At 44.5% G+C, this 27704-nt stretch overlaps 1 protein-coding gene across 3 annotated transcripts in view; it reads left to right on the forward strand.

Moving 5' to 3' along the window:
* LOC135205603 (uncharacterized) overlaps window positions 1-27704 on the forward strand; it is a 330266-nt gene that overhangs the window by 18618 nt on the left and 283944 nt on the right. For all 3 annotated transcript variants that reach the window (XM_064236376.1, XM_064236378.1, XM_064236377.1), the window contains exons 2-4: window positions 6594-9214; window positions 17036-17091; window positions 17341-17470. In XM_064236376.1, coding sequence (XP_064092446.1) covers window positions 6614-9214; window positions 17036-17091; window positions 17341-17470 — 2787 coding nt within the window. In that variant the 5' untranslated portion in view covers window positions 6594-6613. The remainder of the gene's footprint in view (window positions 1-6593; window positions 9215-17035; window positions 17092-17340; window positions 17471-27704) is intronic.

Consider the following 27704-nt stretch of genomic DNA (forward strand, 5'->3'; position numbering starts at 1 on the left):
TTCAAGGCCTATTGAGCCTTTCACGGATAATTCTAACCCTACGGATGTAGATTCTCCCTATATATCTCATTCTCAGAGTGTTTTTTCGGATTCGCATCGGAGATCGCCAATCTGAAAGCGACTATTAGAGACATGAAGTCCAAGATGGCTGACTCGAAAGGTAAGGCTAGTGATAGTGAACATTTTAGTGAAGTGAGTTCTATCAGTGTTGTGGAGGGGGCGTTTGATCGTCCCTGCGGCGCTCCCAGGCCTAGACCTCTTCCAAGCTCCCATGCCCAGAGGAGAAGGAAAGTCGAAAGCCTTAAGGAGGTCGTGGGAATCCCCAACGGTCCAGACGTCCCTTCAGCTAGCTCTGCTTCATGGCAGCCAGCTCAAGGGCGCTATAGAAAAAGCGTCCTTCGCGAGTGTTTCTCGTCCTCTCCCTCTCCCTACCTAAACGAGGGTGGAAGGAGTCGAACTTATCGAGACCGATGAAGCGTCATATGAAGCAAGACATTGATTCGAGCCCAGAGCGCTTCTCAGATGACGCCCCGTCTGCTATTAAGAAAGCGAAGGTGGCGTCAGCGTCACCTGACGCTTATGAGGAAGTACCCCGTCATGCTTCTTCCCCGAGTGATGACGAAAGGCGTCATGCACTAGACGTGGGAGAAGCGTCAAGAAAGATCATTATGGCGGTTCAGGAACAACTGTCTTCTCTTGTGGGAGTTTTAGCGCCCCGTCGGAAGGACGTGACGCTTCCAATCAAGAAGTCTCGTCCTCTCTCCACCTTTGCCTCGAAGAGAAGCCGTCAGAACAAATGTGAAACTGCCTAAACGTCTGGCAGGAGCTTTCGAGTTCGGAAGAACTTAGGAACCTGGGGGCTGACGAGAGTGTTTTAAGACAAGAGAAACGAAAGACGTCTTTTAGAAGTGAAGCGTCATTTCAAACGGATCTTAGACATGACGCTTCGTCCAAGATTGTGACGCCGAGTAGGACGCCCTTAGAGAGCGGAGCGTCTTCCAGACGCGAAGCGTCATCAAGACGTCAACAAGAGACGTCATACATGACGCTCGGAGAGCGGGAAGCGTCATACAAGACGTCTTCTAAAGTGCAAGAGAAGCCGCAGGTTTGTGACTCCTTCCAAGTCTATCAAAACGGAAAAAGGAAAGACGTTCATTCCTTAGCCCCTCTCATATCAGGAGTAAAGTTTTGTCTCCTCCAGAAGAGAAAAGTTCAGAAAGGAGAACGGAAACTCAGATATATCCCCGCGTTGGAGGAAACTCGGATGATGACGATCATGGAAGAGAGGGCTTGTCCAACTATAAGGTGTTGACTACCCTGCTTCTGGAGGAATACGGAGACGAGTTGACTCCGGCTGCTCCTCCTTCTCCGCGCTAGCGCTCTTTCTAGTGCGAAGGCGAAGAAGCCCTCGTCTTTTCTGAAGATGAAGCCCACCATCTCGATGAAGCGGGCTTTACACCGCCTTAGACTCCTGGATGAAGTCGAAGAAAGATTTAGTCAGGACAGTATTTTGCATGCCTCCAGCAAGTTAGCTGGGAAAAGAGGCATATGGTACAAGACGGGGGAGAATATGGGTATCGCTCTCCCTTCTACAACAGAGGCAGATTTTTCGACGTTAGTTGACGCTTCAAGGCGTCCAAGTCTCAATTCTGCTCGAAGTTACATGGAGTATTTCAGAAACTGGATCATCTCCTCAAGGGACTCTTCCTGTATTGGAAGTCTTCAACTTCTTAGACTGGTCCCTTGGGGTGATGTCCCAAGAAAGCTCATGATTCAGAGGGAATCGAACCTGAAGCCCTGTTATGCATTTTGTCTTGCATCGACAAAGCGGTACAGGAGGATCTTTTGAAGTCTCTTCATTATTTGGAGCAGGTCTTTTGAAGAAAAGGACGGTGTATGGCGCCTTCTTAACAAAGGCAGTCTCGCATGCTCAGAGGGCAGCTCTACTGTATCACCTCTGTCTGACTATTTGTTCCCTTCTCAGTTAGTGAAGGACGTGGCTCACTCTTTACTGAGAAGGCGACGCAGGATCTTCTGACGCAGTCGGCTAGGAAGAAAGAAAAACCTGCTTTAGTATCTGACAAAGAAAGGAACCTAGCACTTCTATGCAGCCCTTTCGAGGTGGTCCGACCTCCAGACCTCCCGCAAGAAGGAGGCTCCGGAGAAGAGAGGTAGGTCCGCCTTTCGTCCCTTTAAAAAGGGAAAAGGGGAAATGAAACATTTCTCCTCCAAGCACCAGTAGGTGCCAGGCTTCTGGGATTCGTGGAGGCCTGGACACTGATAGACGCAGACGCGTCTTCATTGAAAATCATAAGGAAGGGATATCGTATCCCCTTTTCCTGAATACTCCTCCCCTAACGACAATACCAAGGGAACTATCAGCCAAGTACAAGGACCCTGTGCTGAGGGATACTCTTCGATCCGATGGTGGAACAGATGTGGGACAAGAGTGCAATAGAACTAGTACTGGATCAAAACTCCCCGGGGTTTTTTTACAATCGCCTTTTTCTAGTGGCGAAAGCCTCGGGATTGGCTGGAGAGACCAGTACTAGACGTCAGCTCTCTGAACAAATTTGTGCAGAAGGAGAAGTTCTCCATGGAGACTTCTGCTTCAGTCCTAGCGTCATTGCGACAAGGAGATTGGATGGTGTCTCTAGATCTCCAGGACGCCTACTTTCACGTCCCGATCCACCCTTCATCGAAGAAGTACCTCCGTTTCATGACGGGGGGAAGGATCTTTCAGTTCAGAGCCTTGTGTTTCGGCCTGTCCACAGCTCCTCAGGTCTTCACAAGCCTGATGAGGAATGTGGCGAGATTTCTTCATCTCAAAGGAGTGAATGTCTCTATGTATCTAGACGACTGGCTCATCAGGGCCAGATCGGAGAGACAGTGCTTGGAGGACCTAAAGTTAACTCTGGATTTGACCAAGGCGTTGGGATTGCTTGTGAACCTCGAGAAGTCTCAGCTGACCCCCAGACAAGAAAAGACCTAGTCTATCTGGGGATTCGGATGGATTCTCGGGGTTTTCGAGTTTTTTCCTTCCGCAAGAGAGACGTCCGCAAAAGGTTTGCGGATAATCTCTCTCTTCTTAGAGAAGCAACAAACGTCAGCGAGGGAATGGTTGAGCCTTCTGGGGACGCTTTCCTCGCTGGAACAATTCTTCCCTCTAGGAAGACTTCATATCCGTCCACTTCAATTCTTCCTCAAGAAGTCTTGGAGCTGGAAAATAGGACAACTGTCGGACGTTTTTCCCATTCCAGTGGAGATAAAGGCACACCTACAGTGGTGGTTGCTACCTCTGGAGAGAACAAAGGGATCTCTCTAAGAACACAGAACCCAGACCTAGTGTTGTTCTCCGACGCTTCGGAGACGGGTTGGGGGAGCGACATTAGGCTCAGAGGAAGTGTCAGGCACCTGGGAACCAGCACAGGTGTCCTGGCACATAAACTGCAAAGAACTCTTCGCCGTACATCTGGCCTTGAAGAGCCTAGAACTCTCGGTGACAAACAAGGTAGTGCAAGTAAACGTGGACAACACCACCGCACTTGCCTACATTCGGAAACAGGGAGGGACGCACTCCTCGTTCCTTTACGAGCTCACGAGAGACCTATTACTTTGGACGTCTCACAGGAAAATCTCCCTGCTGACAAGGTTCGTACAGGGAGTAAGGAATGTGAGGGCGGACAGGCTCAGCAGGAGGAACCAGGTCCTTCATACAGAATGGACTCTACACGAGGTGTGTCTCGATCTCTGGTCTCTGTGGGGAACTCCTCATGTGGATCTCTTCGCTACATTCATTTCAAAAGGCTCCCAGTGTTTTGCTCGGTCGTGGAAGATCCAAGAGCAATTATGGTAGACGCCTTTTCCTGCTAAACTGGTCCTCGAGTAGACGTTTATGCTTTTCCCCCATTCAAAATCCTGGGGTTAGTAATGAAAAAGTTTGTGGCGTCAAAAGAGACGAGGATGACGTTAATAGCCCCCTTTTGGCCGGCCCAGGAATGGTTCACGGAGGTGGTAGAGTGGATCGTAGACTTTCCAAGATCCCTACCAAGAAGGACGGATCTTCTCAAACAACCACACTTCAAGAGGTACCATCAAAACCTCCCTCCCTGCTCTCGCTCTGACTGCCTTTCGACTATCGAAAGACTTGTCAGAGCGAGAGGCTTTTCTCGCGAAGTGGCAAGCGCGATCGCGAGAGCTCGCAGAACCTCCACTACGAAGTATACCAGTCGAAGTGGGAGGTCTTTAGAAGGTGGTGTAGAGCAAGAAGTTGTCCTCCCCTCCTCTACCTATAGCGGAAATTGCGGATTTCTTGCTATTCCTGAGAGTAAAATCTCATCTAGCCGTATCCACAATAAAGGGATACAGAAGTATGCTCTCGCTGTATTCAGGAACAGAGGATTAGATCTAGCGAATAACAAAGATCTCCACGATCTCATAAGATCTTTTGAGACTTCAAAAGTCTAAGGAACCAGTACCTCCGAACTGGAACTTGGACGTAGTCCTTCAAATATCTGTCTTCGGATAGATTCGAGCCTCCTCATCTGGCATCGTTTAGGACATAACTAGAAAATGCATATTCCTTTTATCCTTAGCTACAGCAAAAAGAATAGTGAATTACAAGCTCTGCAGGATAAAGTAGGATTCAAGGGAGACTCAGCTATTTGCTCGTTAAGACCCTGTTTTTAGCGAAAAACGAGAATCCCACGAATCCCTGGCCTAGGTCCATTCGAAGTCAAAGGAATGTCGAGTCTAGTAGGCAGAGAAGCAGAGAGGTCTCTATGCCCGGTTAGAGCTCTGAAGTTCTATCTTCAGAGAAAGCGTCAGTTGGGAGGCTCTAGACAAGGTCTTGGTGTGCGCGGTCAAAGACCCACAAGACTGATGTCCAAGAATGCTTTGGCGTTCTTTGTAAGGAACGTCATTACGGACGCTCATAAGGTCTGTCCTGACAACAATTACAACTCCTGAGAGTAAAAGCTCATGAAGTAAGAGCGGTTGCGACGTCTCTCTCGTTCTATAAGAATATGTCGCTTAAAAGCATTATAGATACGACATACTGGAGATGCAACTCAGTATTTGCATCTCATTACTTGAAAGACGTGCGTGTGACGTATGAGAAGTGTTTTTCTCTAGGTCCTATCGTATCGGCAGATACGGATTCTGGTACGGGAGCCGACACCAATCCTTAAAATGATATACTGTTCTTCTGTTTGGATATGGTCTAGAATCTCTTCGAACAATGGAGGATTTCAGGCTCGCACGGGCGTCCGTTCTTATGTTGTTCATAAGAGAATTCTTGTCATATCCAATTAGTTGAGTAAAATTTTTTTTTTGAAAATTTGTATGTGTGCGTAGTGGTTTTTGAGTTACGGTTGTTGTGACGAGTTCGGTGGATAACTCGTAACAATCATTAGTTCTAACACATGGTTAGGATCAGGTGTCGGGATTGGTTGTGTGCTCCTTCATAAGGTGTATTGTCATATAAGTGGATCAAGCACCCATTGACAAAGTCCTTTTAGGCTTCTGCTGAAGTAAGTGGGTTAAGACCACCACGCAGACCCACAAGAAACTCTTGGCCATAGATCACTATCTCGCTAAAGTTTCTTGAGGTGATGCAGAATACCTGGGCAAACCACCCACGAAGTCTACCACCTATCAGGTAGGAACCAAGGTTTTTTTTTTTTTTTGTTTATACCTACAACATATTGTTACCTGTCTATTCCATATGTAGCTGTCTCTTACCCTCCACACCGAAGGGTGCCAATCAGCTATGTATATATCTGACAGGTAAGTTGATTGTATGAAAATGATATTGTTATGTTACAATAAAGTTTCATACATACTTACCTGGCAGATATATACAATTAAAAGCCCACCCAGCCTCCCGCAGGAGACAGGTGGAAGAGAGAAAATATGATAGAAAACGGGAATGGTTCCTAGTCCTGCCGCCCAAGGCAGGCTGGTAGATCACCTGACCTACCTGTAGCGAGTGGCGCGAAATTTGAATTTCTGTCGGGGACGACGGAGTCTTAGCTAAGTATATATCTGCCAGGTAAGTATGTATGAAACTTTATTGTATCATAACAATATCATTTTTCCTAACATGTAAACCTGAAGTACTTTATATTAATGGCCTACTTCAGCCACTCCCCTCATTTGGCATCTGGTTTGGAGGGCAAAGTAGAGTGCAGAATGACCAGTTGGTGGGGTTTTCCCCCCTACCTGTCAATAGTTATCTACCTTGTTTGTAAGTTTGAATGGCTGTTTCCAGCTTTTGCTCAAAGTTAAATCACTATGTAATGAGTCCTGTTCCAGGAGGAGGGTGACAAATTAAAAAATGTATTTCTCTAGATTGTCAAGTGATATCATTTGATGACTGGAAGATTAATCCCAATGTATAGAAAGACCAAAAAAGAATTTTTTTTGTAAATGCAGTAATTTTTTTTATAACATACTAGGTTTGTTTTAAGAAATTCTGCATATTGGCTTTGTAAATATTAAAAACTTGAATTAAAGACCCTTTAGAAAAATACTGAATAAATGTAAATTATATTTTTTTATTTAAAATGTTTCAATTTTATGTTCTTTTGCAGAAATTTAAGCAAGAGTAGCAATGCCTCCAAAACGAGGCAAGAGTTCTCAAATTGAGAAGGCAGTTGCAGCGCCATCTCCCCAGAGAGCCAATTCCAGAAGAAAACAGGCTCCTCAACCTGAAGAGGAAGTTGTAAGTCCACATGCAGCAACAACTAGGAGGTCTAGGGGAACCAAGCTAAAAGAGGAGCCAGTAGTACAAGAAATTCTTCAGCCTTCTTCTGCCAAGAAGACTGAGAAACCAAAAGGTAGGACAACCAGAGCTTCTCAGCTCTCTGTAGCAGAAGATGAACCCAAACCACAAGCCAAAGGAACACCAAAGAAAACTATAACTCCAAAGCGAAACTCACGCCAGAAGAAAATTGTGGAGCCTTCTGATAGTGACTATGAAGGTGAAACTGTCTTACCACTAAGCTCACCTAAAATTGCAAAGCAAAGCAAGAAAAGCAACAAGAATGCAAAGAATGCTGAAACAGATGTTGCAAGTATGAAGCATGAAAATACCTCAGAGGCTCCAGAAATAAGTGAGAAACTGAGAGGGAGACAGTTTGGGGGTAAGTTCCAGGCTGATGAGGCAGATGTTTGTCAAGATGCTTCTTACAACTTGGAAGAAGATTCTGCTAAAATCCCTGAAGCAGCAGTTAAATCTAGTCCTGTAAAAAGAGGGAGGAAATCTAGAGGACAATTTAATAAGGAAATTGGTAGTCAAGAAGAGGACAATCATAATGAAACAGCTGTTGATAAAAAAGTAGATGCTGGAACAGAGAGGGATATTGCTGGGGATAAAGTTGATGAGAAGCCAATGAAGAGTAATGATAAACAGGAAAACGTAAGCTCAAAGAGAGGTCCTCCAAAGAGAGGAAAAAGAGCTACCCGTGCAACAAGTGTATCTAATTCAGAAGAAATTATGGGCTTCCATGTAGAAAATAAGTCTCTGACTCAGGTTGAAGATCCAGAGAAGATCACAGCTGATGTTAAAAAGATATGTGAATCAGAAGAAATAGTCTCACAGGAGCAGGGTTCTGACAAACATACAATGAGGAATATATGTAATGAGGCAGTGGAAATGTCAGTAAATGCAAAGAAGGAAAGGGAGGTCCCTTGTAAGGAAACTGCAGAAGCTATGGACATAAAAGAACAAGTTATAATGAGGATAAAAAGTGATGAAGTGGATAGTGGAGCGGTTGAGGAGGATGTAATTATGAAAGAGGAAGAAGCCAATGAAATAAACAAGGATGGGGAAGGTCATACCAGCAAAGTGGATGTCTTTGATGCTTCTGGAGATGAAACAAAGGTAGAAGAAGGGGAAACTGATGGAGATTCTGTATCTACTGGGTCTTTGGAAAAGTGTAGCAAGGGAGGAGATTCATCAGAGGGATTTGAAGGTTTTGAAATAGATAATTCACAGAAAGGGGAGACTGTATCCTTGAGGGAAATAACTCTTAGACAACAGCTAGATTTGTCTGATGAGCAAGTAATTTCTCTGTCTAAACATAAAAATGAAGACCCAACAGAGGATCTTAATATGGAAGTAGATGGTGCAAGTGTAGTTGATCTCAAACATGCGTGTGAAAGTAATGAAGAGTTGAAGATGCAAGAAGAGAAGTGTTCTGAAGATGTTGAACAAACTGTTAAGCAGGTGTTGGAGGATAATGATGATTTGAATGATGATGATGCAAGTACAACAAAGAATGAAACCTTTGTTGCACAAGAGGTGGTGGAGTACAACAGCAAGAGTAGAGTACGAAGATCAGGTAGAATAAATGCCCAAGAACAAAGAGGAACTGAACCAGAGACTGTGACCAGTGTGAGTTCTGGCAGTCAGAGTACTTCAGTGGTAGAGACCAGAACTCAGGCTGGAAGGTCTCCAAGAAGTCAGAGAGCAGCTGTTGAAGAAATGTTAACTAAAGGTACGGTTGAAGTAGATTCAGAGAAAATTGAAGTTAAACCTAATGGGAGAAGATCTCGTAGTCAGAGAATTATTCCAGGAGCAAAGAATGTTAATGACAGTAATGAAATTGAAACCAAGCTTTCAGAAGCAGACCAGAAAAAGGTGGAAGAGGAGGTAAAGACGACCTTTGGAAAAAAGCAGAGAGTCACGCAGAAGAGTGATACACCGAAAGATGTAAAGTCTGAAAATCTAACTGTGAGTGAAGAGGGTATGTCCATAGGAGTTTCTGAAGAGAGGATTGTTGATGACAATGAACATGTGAAGAAAGAAATTATGGAAGAAGCCATGGAAGCTGATGCAAAGGAACATGCATTAAAAAATGAAGAGGTACAGGAACATGAACCACATTGTGATGGCACTCTTGTAGATGAGGGAAGATTGAAAGTTGAAAAGTATGAGATGAAAAAAGTTGATGAAAATCAGTTAACTGAATTGGGAAAAGACGAAAGCAAATCAGAAAATATTACATCAGGAGAAACTGAAGTAGTGGACCCTAAGCCCGTGAAGAAGGAAGACATAAAACCATCATGTCAGGAAACTGTTGGATCAACTAAGGAAAGGCCAAGAAAAAGTAGATGGGATGATCCAAGAAAACTTGAAGAAAGGTTGAAAACTGACCCTATAGTATCTGTTAATGAAGGCATTACAACTACTGTTTCTAGTTCAGCTGTGGTTAGTATTTTGACTTATTTCAAATGTTTTATGTTGGTTTGAGATAAATACTGAAACATGTAATTTTGTTCATGAAAACTTTACCTGACAGATATATATATAGCTGTATTTCTGACGTCCGACAAAGGAATTTTCAAAATTCGCGGCACACGTAGTGGGGCGGTCATGGTGGTAGACCCATTCCCGCCGCTGGGCGGCGGATATCAGGAACCATTCCCATTTTCTCATTCATATTTTTTTTCTGTCGCCGGTGCTGCAAACATCTGTTTTACAGTACCTCGTCTAGGATTTTTTCATTATCTCGCTTAATATTATCTGGATTGACTTTTGGTATCGACTTCTGGATTGTTGGATTGGCACGCGGAATAGTGGATTGGTTTTTGATTTTGATTGGTTGTCTTTTTTCTAGATTCAGTATGTCTGGATCAAGTTCGGGAGTTTTTTCAGGGTGTGTGTGAGGAGTGAATGTAAGGGAGGCTTCTTAAACCTTCAGTTGATCCTCACCCAGTTTGTATGGATTGCAGGGGCATGTTTTGCGTGGTTGATGTCGGTGCAATGAATGTAAGGATTTGGATGATGATAAATGGAGGATGTATGAGACCTATCGGCGTATTAGAGCGCGATAGAGTCAGGAGGTCTTCCTCCAAGGGCAGCTCTACTAAAGGTAAGGATATAACATTTCTCCTCCTCTAACACAGTAGATTTTGCCCAACCTAATCCTGTTTTGTTGCTTCGGGCCCCAGTGCTGTGTCTGGAGAAGGTAACACCCTTTCTCTGATTCTAGAGTCTATTCGTGCTCTCGAATCAAAAGTTTTGGCCCTAGAAACAGGCCCAGTGAAAGTTTGTGTTAGTGCCCCTAGTGTTGTGGAGGGGGCGTCAGATCGGCCCCATAATGCCTCTAGGCCTAGACCTCTATCGGACTCCCAGACTCAGGGAGTGGGTATGTCGAAAGCCGCAAGAGGGTTACGGGGGCTCCCCACCGATCTGGGCGTCCCTTCGGCAGGCCTTGTTGCTAAATCCCAGGCTGCCAAGGAGGCGCGCACGAGCGCGTATCCTGAAAGATTGCTTTTCGTCCTCCGAAGCGTCCTCCCCGCGCAAGGGGTGGAGCGCTCGGAGAGACTCGCGTCCGTTGAAAAGGACTTTTCGCTTTGAGGACGCTTCACGTCCTATGTCTCCTCTTTCGTCAGAGGACGCTTATGACGCCTTTCCTCCTCAGAAGAGAGGAAGGCGTTCTACCGATGAGGACGTTCGTTTCCACGCACAGGCGTGTTCACCTGAGAGGCAGATAGCTGTACCTGCTAGAAGGAAGGAGGCGTCCCCTCGCCCCTCGCCTTCTCGCAGTCTCAGTCCTGCCCCTTCTTTTGCGCCTTCGTCACCTACGAAGGATATCCTTGTGTCCCTTCAGGACCAGATTACGTCGCTGATGGCTCAGAGGACTTTGCCCAGCAGCAGTCGAGCCTAAGCGTAGGAAGGACGTTCGGCTGACCCGTCAAGAGGACGAAGCGGCCTCATTCTCTCTCAGCTTGCTCGTCTCTCTCTCCGCCTCCGGATCGTCAACGTTCTCGCTCTCCTAGCAGACCTTTTACTCTCTCAGGAGAGGACGCTCGTCAGGACGCTCGACGTTCGAAGCAGGACGCTTTGCGCTCTCGGCAAGTAACGGGTGAGGACGCTCGCAGGACGCTCGGCGTTCTAGACAGGACGCTTTGAGCTCTCTTCAAGACTCTTTTAAGGACGCTCGGCAGGACGCTCGGCGTTCGAAGCAGGACGCTTTTGGTTATGACAGGACGCTTTTGAGGACGCTACGCAGGACGCTCGCCGTGTGAAAGCAGGACGCTTTTCGAGCGAAGCAGGACGCTTTGGAGACTGCAAAGCAGGACGCTCGCTTGTCTAAGCAGGACGCTTTTGGCGCTGCTCTTCAGGAAGCTCGCGCTTCCTTTCGTAGGGGAGCTTCGGTTAAGACAGTTAAAGTGGCTTCTAAGGATGCTTCTCTTTCGGAAGATGTCCGTGCATCTAAAGAGCAACGTACGGCTGCTTCCGTACCTGTAGTTGAATACTTCCAACCAACGGAAGTCTTTATTCAGGATTGAGCCTAAGGGAAGTACTCCCTCTCCTGATAGGCGTTCTCCAGTTCCTCTTAGGGAGGAAGGGAGCTTAGTAGTCCGGGGAGTTCCGTAGAGGAAGAACAGCCGGTAGCTTCAGCTGTCCTCGGACTACAAGGTTCTTGTTAGGCTGTTACGTCAGCATTCGGAGACAAGTTCCAGCCGACAGCCCCTAGGTCTCCTCCCTCACTTTCGTCGTCCAAGACCGTAAAGACCCCTGAATTCGTCGAAATGAAGACGTCTCTGTCAACCAAGAGGGCGTTTTAAGAAACTTCAAGACTTTATGTCCAGAAGGAAGGATCAGGCAAGACCACTTTCGCCCATCCACCCTCTAGACTCGCAGGGAAAGGAGGAGTTTGGTATGAGACCAAGGAGGACGTCGGGATAAAGATCCCTTCGTCCGCGTTGGGTGACTTCTCCAGTTTAGTGGACGCCCAGAGGAGGTCTCTCGTAGCGTCGGCTAAGGTGACCTGGACTCCGGTTGAGACTGACCACCACTTGAAGGGACTTCTTCGTACCCTTAATGTCTTTAATTTCCTAGACTGGTGTCTGGGAGTTTTGGACCTTCAGTCTAGAAGTCCTGATTCTCTCAGTCTGGGGGAGCTGTCCAGCGTGTTGTCATGTATGGACAAGGCCGTCAGGGATGGTTCGGAGGAGCTAGTTTCGAATTTTGGAACTGGAACGCCTTCCTGAAGAAAAGAGCACTGCTGTGCAATTTTACTGCTAAGTCGGTATCTCCCGCTCAGAAAGCGGAATTGCTCTTTGCGCCTCTTTCGGACCATCTCTTCCCCCAGGCTATGGTAAAGGATCTTGCACACAGTTTGCAAGAAAAAGGCGACCCAGGACCTCTTGGTGCAGTCTTCAAGACGTCCAGCGGTTCCTTCCACGTCAGCATTCAGCAAACCCCCGAAGAAAGTCAAACCCTTTCGCGGGGCACCCCCCCTCGAGAGCAGCTCCTCGAGGGAGAGGTTTTCGAGAGGAAGAGCTTCATTCAAACCGAAAACCAGCAAATGAAGATCTCGTCCTTCAGACACCAGTCGGGGCCAGACTGGAATTCTTTGCGGAGTCTTGGAGGCAGAGAGGAGCGGATCCTTGGACCCTCAAGATAGTAGAACGGGGGTACAAGATCCCTTTTCTTCATCCTCCTCCTTTGACTTCGACTCCCAGAGACCTCTCTCCATCCTATCGGGAGAGAAGAAGAAAAGGGTTCTTTTCGATCTCTTAGACCAGATGGTCGAAAAAAGAGCGGTGGAACAAGTCTTGGACCTAGAGTCACCGGGCTTCTACAACAGGATTTTCCTAGTGCCGAAGCAGTCGTCAGGTTGGCGCCCGGTCCTGGATGTGAGCAGGCTAAATCTTTTTGTAGAAAAGATAAAGTTCAGAATGGAGACGCCTCAGTCGGTGCTGGGAGCATTGAGACCTGGCGACTGGATGGTGTCTCTAGACCTGCAGGACGCATACTTCCACGTCCCAGTCCACCCTCTTTCAAGGAAGTACCTGAGATTCGTCTTGGACAACAGGGTTTGGCAGTTCAGAGCCCTTTGTTTCGGTCTCAGCACGGCCCCAATGGTTTTCACAATGATTATGAGGAATGTTGCGAAGTGGCTCCATTCGTCAGGATCAGGATATCCCTCTACCTCGACGATTGGCTGATCAGAGCGTCGTCGAGGCAGAAGTGTCTGAAGGACCTTCAGTTTACGCTAGCCCTAGCAAAGTCTCTGGGTCTGTTGGTCAACACCGAAAAGTCGCATCTGCCCCGACACAGTCCATCGTGTATCTGGGGATTAACAGATGGATTCAGTGGCTTTTCGGGCGTTTCCATCCCAGGAACGTCAGCGACTGGGGTTAGAGAAAGTCGCAGCCTTCCTAGAGAGAGAAGCTTGTTCGGTGAGGGAGTGGATGAGTCTGCTGGGCACCATTTCCTCACTAGAAAAGTTTGTCTCGCTGGGAAGGACTGCACCTCAGGCCTCTTCAATTCTTCCTTGCGGAAGATGGACGTCGAAAGGGGACCTGAATGTGATCCTAAGGATCTCCAACGAAGTAAGAGTACACTTAAGATGGTGGCTCGACCCTCAGAAGTTACGAGAGGGCCTCTCCTTAAATCTTCTGAGCCCCGACCTAGTGTTGTTCTCAGACGCTTCCACTTCCTGGTTGGGGACAACACTAGGGGGGGAAAGAAGTGTCAGGCTCCTGGAGAGGGGATCAGGTAGCCTGGCACATCAATGTAAAGGAACTGGCAGCGATATTCCTGTCGCTGCAGTTCTTCGAAGAAAAACTGTCAAGCAAGGTTGTTCAAGTCAACTCGGACAGTACCACAGCCCTTGCGTATCTAAAGAATCAGGGAGGGACTCGCTCCAGATCCCTTTTTCTCCTGGCGAAGGAAGTTCTGCTATGGGCAGACGCAAGGCATATCAAGATCCTGACAAGATTCGTGGCAGGGGTTCAGAATGTCAGGGCGGACCTTCTCAGCCGCCGGAATCAGATTCTACCAACAGAATGGACCTTGCACCAGGAAGTCTGTCAAAAGTTATGGAAATTGTGGGGACGTCCTCTAGTAGACTTGTTCGCTACATCAAGGACGAAGAGGCTTCCTCTGTATTGCTCCCCGGTTATGGACCCAGGGGCAATTGCAGTGGACGCGTTGCTCTGGAACTGGACAGACTGGATCTTTACGCTTTCCCCCATTCAAGATCTTGGGGGACGTAATGAGAAAGTTCGCAGCGTCAGAAGGGACAAGGTTGACTCTGATTGCCCGATGTGGCCAGCAAGAGAGTGGTTCACAGAGGTCATGACGTTCCTTGTGGACTTCCCAAGAACGTTGCCCTGGAGGAGAGATCTACTCAGACAGCCTCACTTCAAAAGGTTTCACCAAAACCTCTCCGCTCTGGCCCTGACTGCGTTCAGACTATCGAAAAGCTGGCCAGAGCAGAGAGCTTTTCAAAGGCAGCTGCGAGAGCAATCGCTAATGCTCGAAGAGCCTCTTCAAGAGCTGTCTACCAGTCTAAGTGGTCTTCTTCAGGGCATGGTGCAAGAAGGAAGGAATTTCCTCTTCCACGACCTCTGTGAATCAGATAGCAGATTTCTTACTCCATCTAAGAAATGTGCAAAAATTGGCAGTTCCTACAATCAAGGGTTATAGGAGTATGTTGTCTGCCGTTTTTTCGCCACAGAGGAATGGACCTCTCCGACAATAAGGATCTGCACGATCTCTTAAGGTCGTTTGAACAACAAAAATTCCACAACGCAAGAGATGCCCCTCATGGAATTTAGATGTGGTGTTGAAACATCTGATGCTAAGTCCCTTGAGCCTCTCCATGAAGCTTCTCTAAGGGACGGGGCTTAACGAGGAAAACGCTTTTCCTAACTTCTCTGGCGACGGCGAAGAGAGTTAGTGAAATCCAAGCGTTCAGTAGCCTAGTGGGTTTCAAGGGAGACAGCGCTGTCTGCTCGTTGAACCCTTCTTTTCTTGGCTAAGAACGAGAACCCATCTAATCCTTGGCCAAAGAGCTTTGATATCAAAGGAATATCGAGTCTCGTGGGTCAAGAACCAGAAGAGAGCCTTGTGCCCTGTCAGGGCTCTCAAGTTCTATGTGAATAGGACTAGAGAGATAAGAGGTCCCTCAGGTAATCTCTGGTGCTCGGTGAAGAGACCGGATTTGCCGTTGTCGAAGAATGCTGTTGCTTTCTTCTTGAGGGACGTCATTAAAGAGGCTCATTCATCTTGCCAGAAGACTGATATGAGCCTCTTTAAAGTGAAAGCTCACGAGGTCAGAGCCGTAGCTACCTCTCTTTGCCTTCCAAAGGAAACCATGTCTCAGAGATATTCTTGATAGCACCTTCTGGAGGAGCAATTCCGTATTCGCCTCACATTACCTCCGGGATGTGAGGACGATTTACGAGAACTGTAGTTTCTTTGGGACCTTACATTTCGGCAGACAACAGTTTTGGGGGCTGAAGGTAGCTCTCTCCCTATCCCTTAGCTTAGTTAGGTTAGTTTATTGTGTTTGTGGTTGATGGTGAGATCTTCTGTGAAAATCTCCCATTCCATAGTGTTAATATCAGGGTTTTTTTGCGTTAGTTGGTCAGGTGGTGGTCGGTTGCTGTGTTACTGCCATATGTTTGCCTAGATGGTCTTGTCACATTGTGGTCACGCCCCCGTTGACAGAACATCCAGAGAGCGCCAGCACTACAGGTCAACACCTGGCTGGCAACTCTGATAAAGCATAAGCAGGCTTTAGGTGACAGTAATCACATAGTCTACTTTGCTATCAGGTAAGGAACCAATAAGTTAATCTTTTATTTAATTTAAAATTTCCTAAAAAAATCCTAGTCTGTCTCTACCACCATCCGAAGGTGTGATTCAGCTATATATATATCTGTCAGGTAAGTTCAGAACAAAATGGTTATTGTTATAATACAATTAAGTTTGTTCATACTTACCTGGCAGATATATATACTTAGAGTGCCCACCCTCCTCCCCTCAGGAGACAAGGGCCATGAATAAATATGAATAGAAAATGGGAATGGTTCCTGATATCCGCCGCCCAGCGGCGGGAATGGGTACTACCACCTGACCGCCCCACTACGTGTGCCGCGAATTTTGAAATTCTGTCGGACGTCAGAAATACAGCTATATATATATCTGCCAGGTAAGTATGAACAAACTTAATTGTATTATAAACAATAACATTTTCATTTTTTTGTTGTCAATTTTAAAAGATTGCTAATAGTATGAACTATGGCATATGTATTGTAGTAATCTTAGATGAATTTTTCTTTTAAGTTGAAAACTGAGAATTAAGTTTTATGTAGTTCATATAGAGGTTAGAAGTGGCACCGTAAAACATTCCCATCCCCTTTATGATAGTTTTGATATTTATAGGAAGACCAGCAAACATTAAATTTACCTAAATTTAATCTAGGAATCACATGCTTAATTCTTAATAACTCATGCATGGTGTCGTCTTGGCTATACAGGACATCATTTAATTAAGAAGTTGACAATAGTAGTTGTATGAAGGTAACAGTTATCAGAAATTAAATACATTTTGGTGTTTGGTGGTTTGAAATTTTGCAAAGTGGTTGCATAGCTGACTTTTATGGGTGAGCGAGGGGAGTTTGTTTGTAGTTGGAGGATAATAGAGAAAGGAAGGTTTAGCAAAATTGCATGAAATTATCACATTCTTGTTTAAAGTTGTGGGCAAATTGTTTTTTATTCTTTTTGAAGTTCCTGGATGAAGGAGTTTTAATTTACCGTACATATTGCTGTGACTTTTGCTAACTGTTCTAACCAGATGAAAAAGGGCTTACATAAACAATCTATCCCTGACTTATAAAGGAATGGATAGGTGTGATGGTTTTTTACTCCACATAAACATGAATCAATCATTTTCACTCATCTGATTTGTAACGTACAGGAATTAAATTAGACATATCCTAATTGCATTAACATAAAGCTGGCTTAGACAAGAGCAATTTCCTCAAAATAATTTTAATACTATATTCTCTTTTATATTTAGAAGGCTGTTGCTCATGGGACTGATTATAGCGTGTTTTCATAAAATGTAGATGAAAACAATGTCGAACACACTTTGTTACTGCCCAGGAGCTCCTGTTATGGTAACAGTTTGACTGTGTAACTAATGTAGTGGAATTTCTATTGCGTATTATACATAGTATGCTTAACTTTTGCAGATGTTTTTAATGCTTTTCTTCCCCTCAGCCTGTGAAGATTATCACAACTAAAAAGGAGTTGAAGTCCGATAAAGAAATAACCTGGTAAGCATCTTTTTTTTCCGTAATGGTTACAAACATCATACTTCCTCATTTTGGGTAGTTACTAAACAAGTGAGGCTAAGCCTTCCCATGAAGTGCCTTTTCCCTGTTATTTGCATCAGCACCTTTTGTTATTGTTTGATTCCTAATCAGACATAAATTTTTGAAGAATGACGATATGGTACTTGCAGCCAAAAAGATTCTACCCATAAAATAACTAGATTCTTGTCATGTATGATTTCACCATTTCAGGACTGCTGAGGATGAGGCCATATCTGTCACAGAGCCTGCTGTGCAGAAGTATGAGAGTGTTGTGATTATAACCAACACATTGTATTCAAGAGAACTGCATACAATTGGTTATACAGGAAATCATCTCACTGTAAGTATGGGTGCCTTTTTGCATTTTGTATTTTGTTTGTCATGTACTATGACTAACCTACAGTACAGGATGTTGATTGAACAGTGAACCTCAGGGATCAGTCCTGCAAAAGATAACAAAAGTACATACAGTCATTGTAATTTTGTGGTGTCATTACAATAAGATGTTAATTGCATAACAGTAATGACTTGCTTACAATTCAACCCCAAAAATTGTGAGGTGGAATTCAGGCATAGGTCTTTGATATTTCATGAATAAGCCTTTTACCTACTTTTAATTGGTTATTGCGCATAAACAGATGTTCCTTACCTTTGGATGTTTCCTATATGCTATGCTGGTGATAAGACAGAATGTAGCCCGAGCCAATTTTTTTATTCGTTAACAAATCACATGATTGTTCTGAAAGTTTAGTGCTAAAATGCTGGTAATATAGCATGCTAATGGCCTTGAAGAAGCCTCCATAAACCCAAGCTAAAGTTACATGTAACAAACATAGGTTACTTATGCTTATGCCCTTAATATGCTGGATTACCAGACATAAAGGTATTTAGTACTATGCCATCAATTTAGAAAAGGAACTTTACTTAAATTCCTGAGACTTTGGTAATAGTAAAAATTAAGCACAATAGCAAGTTTTTAGGGGATTGTGTTGATCGAATCTTGGCGAGTGCTGAAGCACTTATTAACTATAATTCCCCTTGGATATAAGTTATTCCTAAGGTTTAGTGACTTGAGTATCAAATGGTATTTGTGGTTTAATATTAGTGAATACTACAAAATTGTGTGTATGTGACAAAAAAGTTCATAGTTGGCCGAGTGTTACAAACTTATCTGGCATTGGTTCTGGGTGCAGAACCATAGTTGTAGACCGTGGGCCACCAATAGCCACCCATCCCCCCCTTGAGGATTTTATGGGATGAACAATTTCTTAATGCTTGTTATTAACCCTCTTATGCCGATTGGACGTATTATACGTCGAGATAAATTGTCTGTCGGGTGCCGATTGGACGTATCGTACGTCGACATAGAAAAGTTTTTTTTAAAATTTGCGGAAAAATACTTATAGGCCTACCAGCTGAAAACTTTTGAATCACGCGCCTTGGGGGATGCTGGGAGCTCACGGATCAAGGCGTTGGTTTGTTTACAATCGTTACGCAGGTGTGCAAGCGCAAATTTCTTTCTTATCGCACTAAAAAGTATCAGTGACGCATCTCAGAAATTATTTCGTCACTGACATAATTTTTGCACCATTTTAAATTAGCCGTTACATGGAGTATTATATATGAAGATGTGTGGAATTTCATGTAGAATACAACAAAAAAACAACCCATGGTTGTAGCTTTTATCAGTTTTAAAATATTTTCATATAAATAACGATGTGCTAAAATTTCAACCTTCGGTCAACTTTGACTACCGAAATGGTCGAAAAACGCAATTGTAAGCTAAAACTCTTATATTCTAGTAATATTCAATCATTTACCTTCATTTTGCAACAAATTGGAAGTCTCTAGCACAATATTTTGATTTATGATGAATTTATAAAAAAAAAAAAATTTTCCTTGCGTCCGCACGGTAACTTCCGAAAAAAATCAGAAATATTTTCATGCCATTGTCGTAATGTTTGCACCATTTCAAATTAGCCGTTACATAAAGTTTTACATATGAAAATGTGTGCAATTTCATGTAGAATACAACAAAAAATTATTTAAGGTTGTAGCTTTTCTCATTTTCGAAATATTTGCATTTAAATCATGATAAATAGAAAAAAAACCACGTTCGGTCAACTTTGACTCTACCGAAGTAGAAGAAAAACGCAATTGTAAGCTAAAACTCTTACAGTCTAGTAATATTCAGTCATTTATCTTCATTTTGAAACAAATTCAAGGTCTCTAGCTCAATACTTAGATTTATGGTGAATTAAAAAAAAAAAAACTTTCCTTCCCTCTGCGCGCGGATTCTCCGCCGCAAATCTCCGAAATGCGTACGTCGCATTCTCGTAATATTTGCACCGTTTCATATTAGGCATTTCATAGAGTTTTATATATGAAAATGTGCGCAATTTCATGTAAAATACAACAAAAAATAATTGAAGGTTGTAGCTTTTCTCATTTTCGAAATATTTACATAAAAAAAATATATTTAAAAAATTTGACATTCGGTCAACTTTAACTTGTCCGAAATGGTCAAAAACTGCAATTGTAAGCTAAAACTCTTACAGTATAATAATATTCAATCATTTATCTTCATTTTGAAACAAATTGGAAGTCTCGAGAACAATATTTAGATTTATGGTGAATTTAAAAAAAAAACATTTTTACGTCTGCGCGTTACGAATTCATACATCATTTTATGATAATATTTTGTGTGTGTTGCTTTGATCGTTTTACAATGTGTTATATACCAAAATGATTGCAATTTAGTGTACAATACAACTAAAAAAATTAACTTGTTTGCTTTAACCGTTTTGCTCACAGCGTGATTTGAATACAATTATATATAATAAAAATTTTTGTGCTATCATATATCGCATTATTTATATATGATAATAATATTTTTTTCATTTCTGATGGTTGCGTACTAAACTTCAGGCAATGACAAAAAAAGGAGCCATAAATGAACCCTTAATCTTGAAAAGTAAGCGCGCTGTGATTTAAAAAAAAATATTTTTTCCGCTTCGGCACTCACTCCGCGACCGTCTCGGCATACGGGAGACAATTTTTATTATACCCCTTCGGCGTAAGAGGGTTAACTAATGGATTTTAGTTGTCTGCCCAAAATTATCCTGTTTTTACTGATTTCCACCATAAAACAGGATAACATTTTTCTTTCTTGTTGTAGTTTAATAGAGGTTTTATTAAAAATTCTATTTGTATTTTCTTATATACTTAATTTTGATTGAATTAGGATAACATCTGTCATTTGCATGATGCAGGAAGATATGATTGGCCTACTATAGCTCAAAACGACTGAGGAAAGTCGTAAATGTGACAAGAAGCCATTGAAGCTGTCACCAACCAAGGCACAGAAAGCAGAGCAGAAGGGTTTGATTAGTTTGACTTGAATTGTTCATTATGATCAGGACAAGTCAGATTTGGATGTTAGGCCACTATCTGAGATGAGTTTTAGAAAAATTAAATAGACCGTGGAACTGCAACAGTCCTTTAATTCTGTCAGTGAAAAGTTGCCTCATGTTTGTGCTCAAGTGCCTAACGAATTCTCATCAGATAATGCATGGATATTATTAATGTCGCTATAAAAACTTTACAAATATATGTACATCGAAACTGGCAAAGAGACTGTTTTTCAAGTGATGGTGCACCAAGTTCAGCAAAAAAACTAAGGACCTCTCATCAGTGTGGTGCAAGTGTTCTTTTCCCTTCAGATGAATGTATATTCTTTGGCAAAAATCAAATTATGAAGCAAAGAATAGTAGAAAAAATTGTTAAGTGTGTAACAAAACCAGCTTAAGGAAGAATGCAGCAGTAGAAAAACAAGATAAAGATATTCTGATCAAAATTTGAGGTATTGATTTGGTGGCTAGGGAAGCTCAAAATCACATCTGTCAAAAAACTTACACACAAAAAGAAAAATGCAAGATGAAAAGATGCATATTCTAGGGATATTTAGTCTATAGAAGAATGCAATGCTTATGATGCTGCTTTTAAGTACAAAGCTCTTCATGTTCAGGAGATTATTACTGAAGGATCCAATGTTGAGAGAATGACTATGCTCAAAGAAAAATATCATGTTTGGTTCAGCATGTCAACATGCCATTTTACAAAACAAGGATTAATTTTAGTTGGCTTGTATGTAACAGAATATTCCTTTGGCTTCCTCAGAGCAGGGTAGCTTAGACTGAACACACCCCATCCATTTACACCTCCTGAATAATCAGGTCATGAGCAGTAGGGGTTGTTCCAAGGCCAGATGATGTTTCCTCAAGTAAATAAAAATTATCCCAGCAGAAGTGAGTGACAATACGTATTCTTATCAGGGTCAATAGTTTTAGGAAGAACTGTGTCTCTCTCAGCATTTTTGCACATAGCTGTTTCTAGCAAGCTCAAGAATACTGGTGTACGATGCAGTGGCCAAAGCAATGTACAGTCACCTCTCAGTTAATGCGGGGGTTACGTTCCTGGAGAGCGCGTAATTAAAAAACATGCTATTTAAACATATTTTTCCCATAAGAAATAACAGTAATAAGGAGGGTTATGTTCCTGGACTTGGGGAACTCCAAATTTTTTGCTAAGTATAACCAAATTGGATAACAGCAACATCCATTTGGCTTGCATTTTAACCATTGTACAATAGCAAACAATTACCGTAGTTATGTTATAAGCGACGTTATGTAGAATAGGACTGATATATTTTTATGTAATAACTTTATTTCCTATAGATTAAAGATCAGTTAGGAAATATGCTGTTAAATTTAAACCAAGTTGTAGCTGAAGCTGAGAAAGTTGCTAATGATTTATCGTGCATTGGCAACAAGGATCAAACTCACGTAAAGTTATGCCATCAAAGACAACCGTAGAAAAAATCAAGAGAAAATCATGTTAATTGAAACTACTGGGCTTGAAGCAAGAAATTTTACTTTGGTTTTCATGCCAATAACAGATAAATAATGTAAAGCTCGTATTACGATGAAATCAATTGAAATAGTAGATGGAATCAGATATTTTTTTTACACTAAACATGCTCCCAACGCAGTCTGTTAAGGAAAAGAATAATTTGGTTCACAATAAGACTTATTCCAGTCATATTTTGACCTAAAAATTCATCCTATAATGAAAAATGACCTTGTCTCATATAAGTGAAGTATCTAGATATTTGTTTATGCTAACTAGAAGCAAGAAAATTTGTACAGAATTGAGTTAAATACAGCGATATAAACTCATATTTGCCATCAGGTGATTTCCAAACCAAAACATTGACTGCTATGTTGTCATTTTATAATGCATTGTGTAATATGAGAATACATATAATATTACTGGATACAGTGAAGTAATGTATAACTTTTTAAAAGATTTGTGTAAAAGATGCATTTTGTTCATGAAACTTACCTGTCAGATATATATATATAGCTGTATTTTTCCGAATCCGACAGAAATTTAAACACTTACGACACACGCAGTGGGAGTCAGGTGGTTAGTACCCATTCCCGCCGCTGGGAGGCGGGTATCAGGAATCATTCCCATTTTCTATTCATAATTTTTCTGTCGCCGGTGCTGGAAACACCTGTTTGCAGCACCTCCGTCCAGATTTTGGAAACTTACTAGCTACTTGAGTATCCCTTTTGGTTTTTCTTTGGTATCTGAATTGGGATCGGTGGCTTGGCACACGGTGACTTTGGTTTGATTTGAATTTGGTATTGATTTTTTCTTTGATCAAGATGTCAGGGTGTCTAGTTCCTGGCCTAGCGCTAGATTTTGTTCCATGTCTGAATGTAGAGGTAGGCTACTGAAAGCTTCAGTAGACCCACATTCTGTATGTAAAGTTTGCAGGGGGAATGAATGTACGTTTGAAAGTCGTTAAGAAGGAGTGTGAAAGACTAACAGAGTCGGAATGGAAGGCGTATGAAACCTATCTTAAGAAACTTGAGCGAGATAGGTTAAGGAGGTCTTCCTCCAGGAGTGTTTCAGGTAGGCAAGATTTAAAATTATTCTCCGCTAACCCTCCTTCTGTAGATTATGCTCCTACCCCTGTAGTGTTGCCTCCGGCCCCTGAGACAGTGTCGGTAGAAGGTAAATACATTATCGCTAATTCTTGAATCGATTCGTAACTTAGAATCAAAAGTGTTAGCTCTGGAGAGCAAAAGTGAAGAGAAGTGCAGTGAAAGTGCCCCTTGTGTAGTGGAGGGTGCGTCAGATCGGCCTCATTCCGCCTCTAGACCTAGACCTCTGCTTGACTCCCAGATTACGGGGAGAGAGCATGTCGAAAGTCGAAGGAGGGTTACGAGGAACCCCCACCGATCTGGCGTGCCTTCGGCAGCTTCTGACGAACATACCCAGACTGCCAAGGAGCGTGCGCGTGCACGTCTTCTCAAGGAGTGCTTTTCTTCTTCTGAAGCTTCCTCCCCGCGCAAGGGGTGGAGCTCTCATACCGCATCACGTCCGCTGAAAAGGACGGCTCGCGTTCGGGACGCTTCACGTCCAATTGTTCTCCGGAACTTTGCTCGTCGCCTGATAGTGCGTTTGCTGCTTTTCCCCTCGCAGAAGAAGCGTAAGGATTATTTCGGAGGCGGAATCTTCCCTAGATGTTTCTTTCGAGCGCCGCAGTCGCTCTAAGGTGCGTGAAGCGGGGGTTCCTGGGAGTAGCAAGAAGGCGTCCCCTCGCCACTCTCCTGCTCACAGGATCAGCCCCTCCCCGAAAAGGAGCTTCACCTACAAGCAAGATTCTCCCAGTCTCTTCAGCAGCAACTTCGAGATGTTTTCCTTCGAGAGAGACTGTTCCACACGTCGCCGTAAGAAGGATGACAATCTTCCTGTGAAGAGGTCGAGGCGTTCTCCCTCTCCCTCTCCTCGCTCGTCTCTCTCTCCGTTTGAGTCTCCCTCTAGAGTTCGTTCTGCTCCCAGCAACTTTCTAGAGGAGGCGAGAAATTAGTTTCTCGCTCTCGTGAAGCGGTTGTTTCCGCTGCTACGAAACTTGTGGATAAGAAGCGAGTTTCTTTAGATGCCGAGCGCGCTTCTGTGAAAGTCAAACGCGCTTTAGTGGACGCCGAACGTGACTCGGTGCAAGTTTCGCGAGCGCCAGTGGACGCTCAGAGAGTTTTAAGTGGTTGGACGCTCGGCGTGTTCACCAGTGGACTCGGTCGCGCATCAGTGGACGCTCGGCGCCGCCCCAGATGGATTGCTCAGCGCGCACAAGTGGACGCCAGGTGTACACCTGCGGCGTTTGAGCGCGCTTCTGTCGGCGCCAGTAGATTGGCTTCGGACGCCAAACGCGCGCCTACGACGTCAGTTTTTCCACTTCCGCAAGCACAAGCGGAGGCGGGAACTCTTCCTGTTTCGCCGTTCTTTCTCTTTTGAGAAAGCTCAGGACTCTTCTTTACTTCCTCCGACTTCTCCAGTGTCTGAAGAGGAAGTTAGTGACGCTTTCGTCGAAGTGGACGAAGAACAACAGTTGGCTCCAGTTTCGACGGACTACAAGGTTTTGACTCGTTTACTTCAGTCAGTCTTTGCAGACACTTTCCAACCTGAAGCTCCACGTACTCCTCCCTCTCAGTTTTCGTCTTCCAAAGCTGCTAAGATCTCGGGCTTTGTGAGAATGAAGAAGTCGCTTTCTACGAAGCAAGCTTTTAGAAAGTCCATGATTGGATGGAAAAGAGGAAAGCTTCGGGCAAGACCTCTTTCGCTTTACCACCTTCAAGACTCGGTGGCAAAGCTGGTATGTGGTATGAGACGGGAGAAAAACGTCGGAGTCAAGCTTCCAGCCTCAGCTCAAGGAGACTTTGGTAGCATTGTAGATGCCACCAGAAGATCTTTTTTGTCTTCCTCGAAGGTCTCGTGGACACATAGCGAGTTAGACTTTCATCTTAAAGGCCTCTTCAGGACACTAGAGGTCTTTAATTTTCTTGACTGGTGTCCTGGGAGTATTGGATGCCAGGTCCAGGAGTTCTGATTCCATCAGTCTGGGGGAGCTGTCCAGTATTGTCTTGCATGGACAAGGCCGTCAGGGATGGTTCTGAGGAATTGGCTGCTCATTTCAGCACGGGACTGCTTAAGAAAAGAGCACTTTTTTGCAATTTTACTGCAAAGTCGGTCTCACCAGCGCAAAAAGCGGATCTTCTTTTTCGCTCCTTTCTCAGAACATCTCTTCCCCCAGTCTATGGTAAAGGACAATAGCTGCTAGTCTCCAGGAGAAAGCAACTCAAGACCTTCTGGCACAGTCTTCTAGGAAGCCTGCTACTTCTTCGTCTTCTGGGTCCTCTGCTTTGAAGAAGTCGAAGCCCTTTCGATCCGCTTCTTCCTCGAAGCCAGCCCCCTCGAGGAAGAGGCTCTTTCAGAGGCAAGACTCCCGCTCCTTCCAAGAGCAAGAATGTGAGTGGGAAGTCCTTCAGACACCGGTAGGAGCCAGGCTTCTACATTTCGCGAAAGCTTGGGAAGAGAGAGGTGCCGACGCTTGGTCCTCTGGACATCGTCAAGAAGGGGTACAGAATTCCTTTCCTGATGTTACCCCCGCTGTCTTCGACACCAAAGGATTTGTCTCCGTCGTATCAGGGAGAAAAGCAGAAAGTGCTTCACGATCTACTAGATCAAATGATCGAGAAGCAGGCAGTGGAACAGGTCTTCGACCGGAGTTCTCCGGGGTTTTACAACCGTCCTGTTTCTAGTGCCGAAGCAGTCAGGGGGGTGGTGGCGCCCCGTTCTGGATGTCAGCAGTCTAAATCGCTTCGTTACCAAGCAGAAGTTCAAGATGGAGACACCTCAATCCGTGCTTGCAGCTTTAAGACCGGGGGATTGGATGGTCTCGTTAGACCTTCAGGACGCATACTTTCACGTCCCCATCCATCCCCGATCAAGGAAATACCTGCGGTTTGTCCTGAAAGGGAAAGATTTTCCAATTCAGGGCACTCTGCTTCGGTCTCAGCACGGCGCCGATGGTGTTCACCGTTCTTATGAAGAACGTTGCGAGGTGCCTCCATCTTGCGGAAATAAGGATCTCTCTCTACTAGACGACTGGCTTATTCGAGCCTCATCGCAAGACAGGTGTCTGAAGGACCTTCACACGACTCTGTCGTTAGCGAAGTCCCTGGGACTTTCTGGTGAATCTCGAGAAGTCGCATCTGACTCCTTCTCAATCCTTAGTCTATCTGGGGATTCAGATGGACTCAGTGGCTTTTTTTTGCCGGGCTTTTCCGTCCAGGGGCGACAACTTCAATGCCTGGACAAAGTGTCGGCCTTTCTAGGGAAGGAAACATGCTCGGTGAGGGAATGGATGAGTCTGCTGGGGACCATTTCCTCACTGGAGAAGTTTGTTTCTCTGGGAAGGTTGCACCTCCGACCACTTCAGTTCTTCCTCTCAAGCAATTGGTCACGCAAACAGGATCTAGAAGAGGTCTTGTTTCTGACGGAAGAAGTGAAAAAGCACCTCAAATGGTGGTTGGATCCAAAGAAGCTTGCGGAAGGACTTTCGCTCAAGCTTCGGAACCCCGACCTAGTGTTGTTCTCCGACGCGTCCTCCACGGGTTGGGGAGCAACACTGGGAGGGAGAGAAGTGTCAGGCACCTGGAGAGGGGAACAGGTGTCCTGGCACATCAACCTAAAAGAACTCTCAGCGGTTTACCTCGCTCTAAGGTTCTTCGAGGAGGAAGTCTCCAGCAAAGTGGTTCAGATAAACTCGGACAACACCACAGCCTTGGCATCTCAGGAAACAGGGGGAAGGGGAATCACTCTCATTCTCTGTTCGTCATCGCGAGGAATATCCTGATTTGGGCGAAGTCGCAAACGTCACGATTCTGACAAGGTTTGTGTCAGGCGTGGAAAACGTGCGAGCGGACCTTCTCAGTCGACAAGGACAGCTTCTGCCGACGGAATGGACCCTTCATCAGGAAGTATGCCAGGCGTATGGAAGCTGTGGGGACGTCCTCATGTGGACGTTTTCGCAACTTCCCGAACGAAGAGACTTCCTCTGTATTGCTCCCCAGTTCTGGACCCGGGAGCAGTGGCAGTAGACGCCCTCCTGTGGAATTGGTCGGGACTAGACATTTACGCTTTTCCCCCATTCAAAATCCTCGGGGAAGTAATGAGGAAGTTCGCTGCATCAGAAGGAGCGAGAATGACCCTCATCGCCCCCTTCTGGCCAGCGGCCGGACTGGTTCACGGAGGTGATGTCCTTCCTAGTAGACTTTCCGAGGACTCTGCCTAAGGAAAGATCTACTCAGACAGCCCCACTTCGAGAGGTACCACAAAAACCTCCCCGCTCTGAGTCTGACTGCGTTCAGACTATCAAGAAGTTGGCCAGAGCGAGGGGTTTTTCAAGACCTGTGGCAACGGCGATTGCCACCGCAAGGAGGCCCTCCTCAATCGCAGTTTACCAATCAAAGTGGGCTGTCTTTAGAAGTTGGTGCAGAAGGAAGGGCATTTCCTCCACCTCAACCTCTGTGAGCCAGATAGCAGATTTCCTTCTTCACCTTAGGAAAGAAGCGAAACTAGCCGTTCCCACGATTAAAGGCTACAGAAGCGTGCTTTCTGTGGTCTTCAGACATAGAGGACTCGACTTAGCGAATGATAGA

The sequence above is a fragment of the Macrobrachium nipponense genome, chromosome 24, assembly GCF_015104395.2.
Source record: "Macrobrachium nipponense isolate FS-2020 chromosome 24, ASM1510439v2, whole genome shotgun sequence".
Classification (NCBI taxonomy): Eukaryota; Metazoa; Arthropoda; class Malacostraca; order Decapoda; family Palaemonidae; genus Macrobrachium; species Macrobrachium nipponense.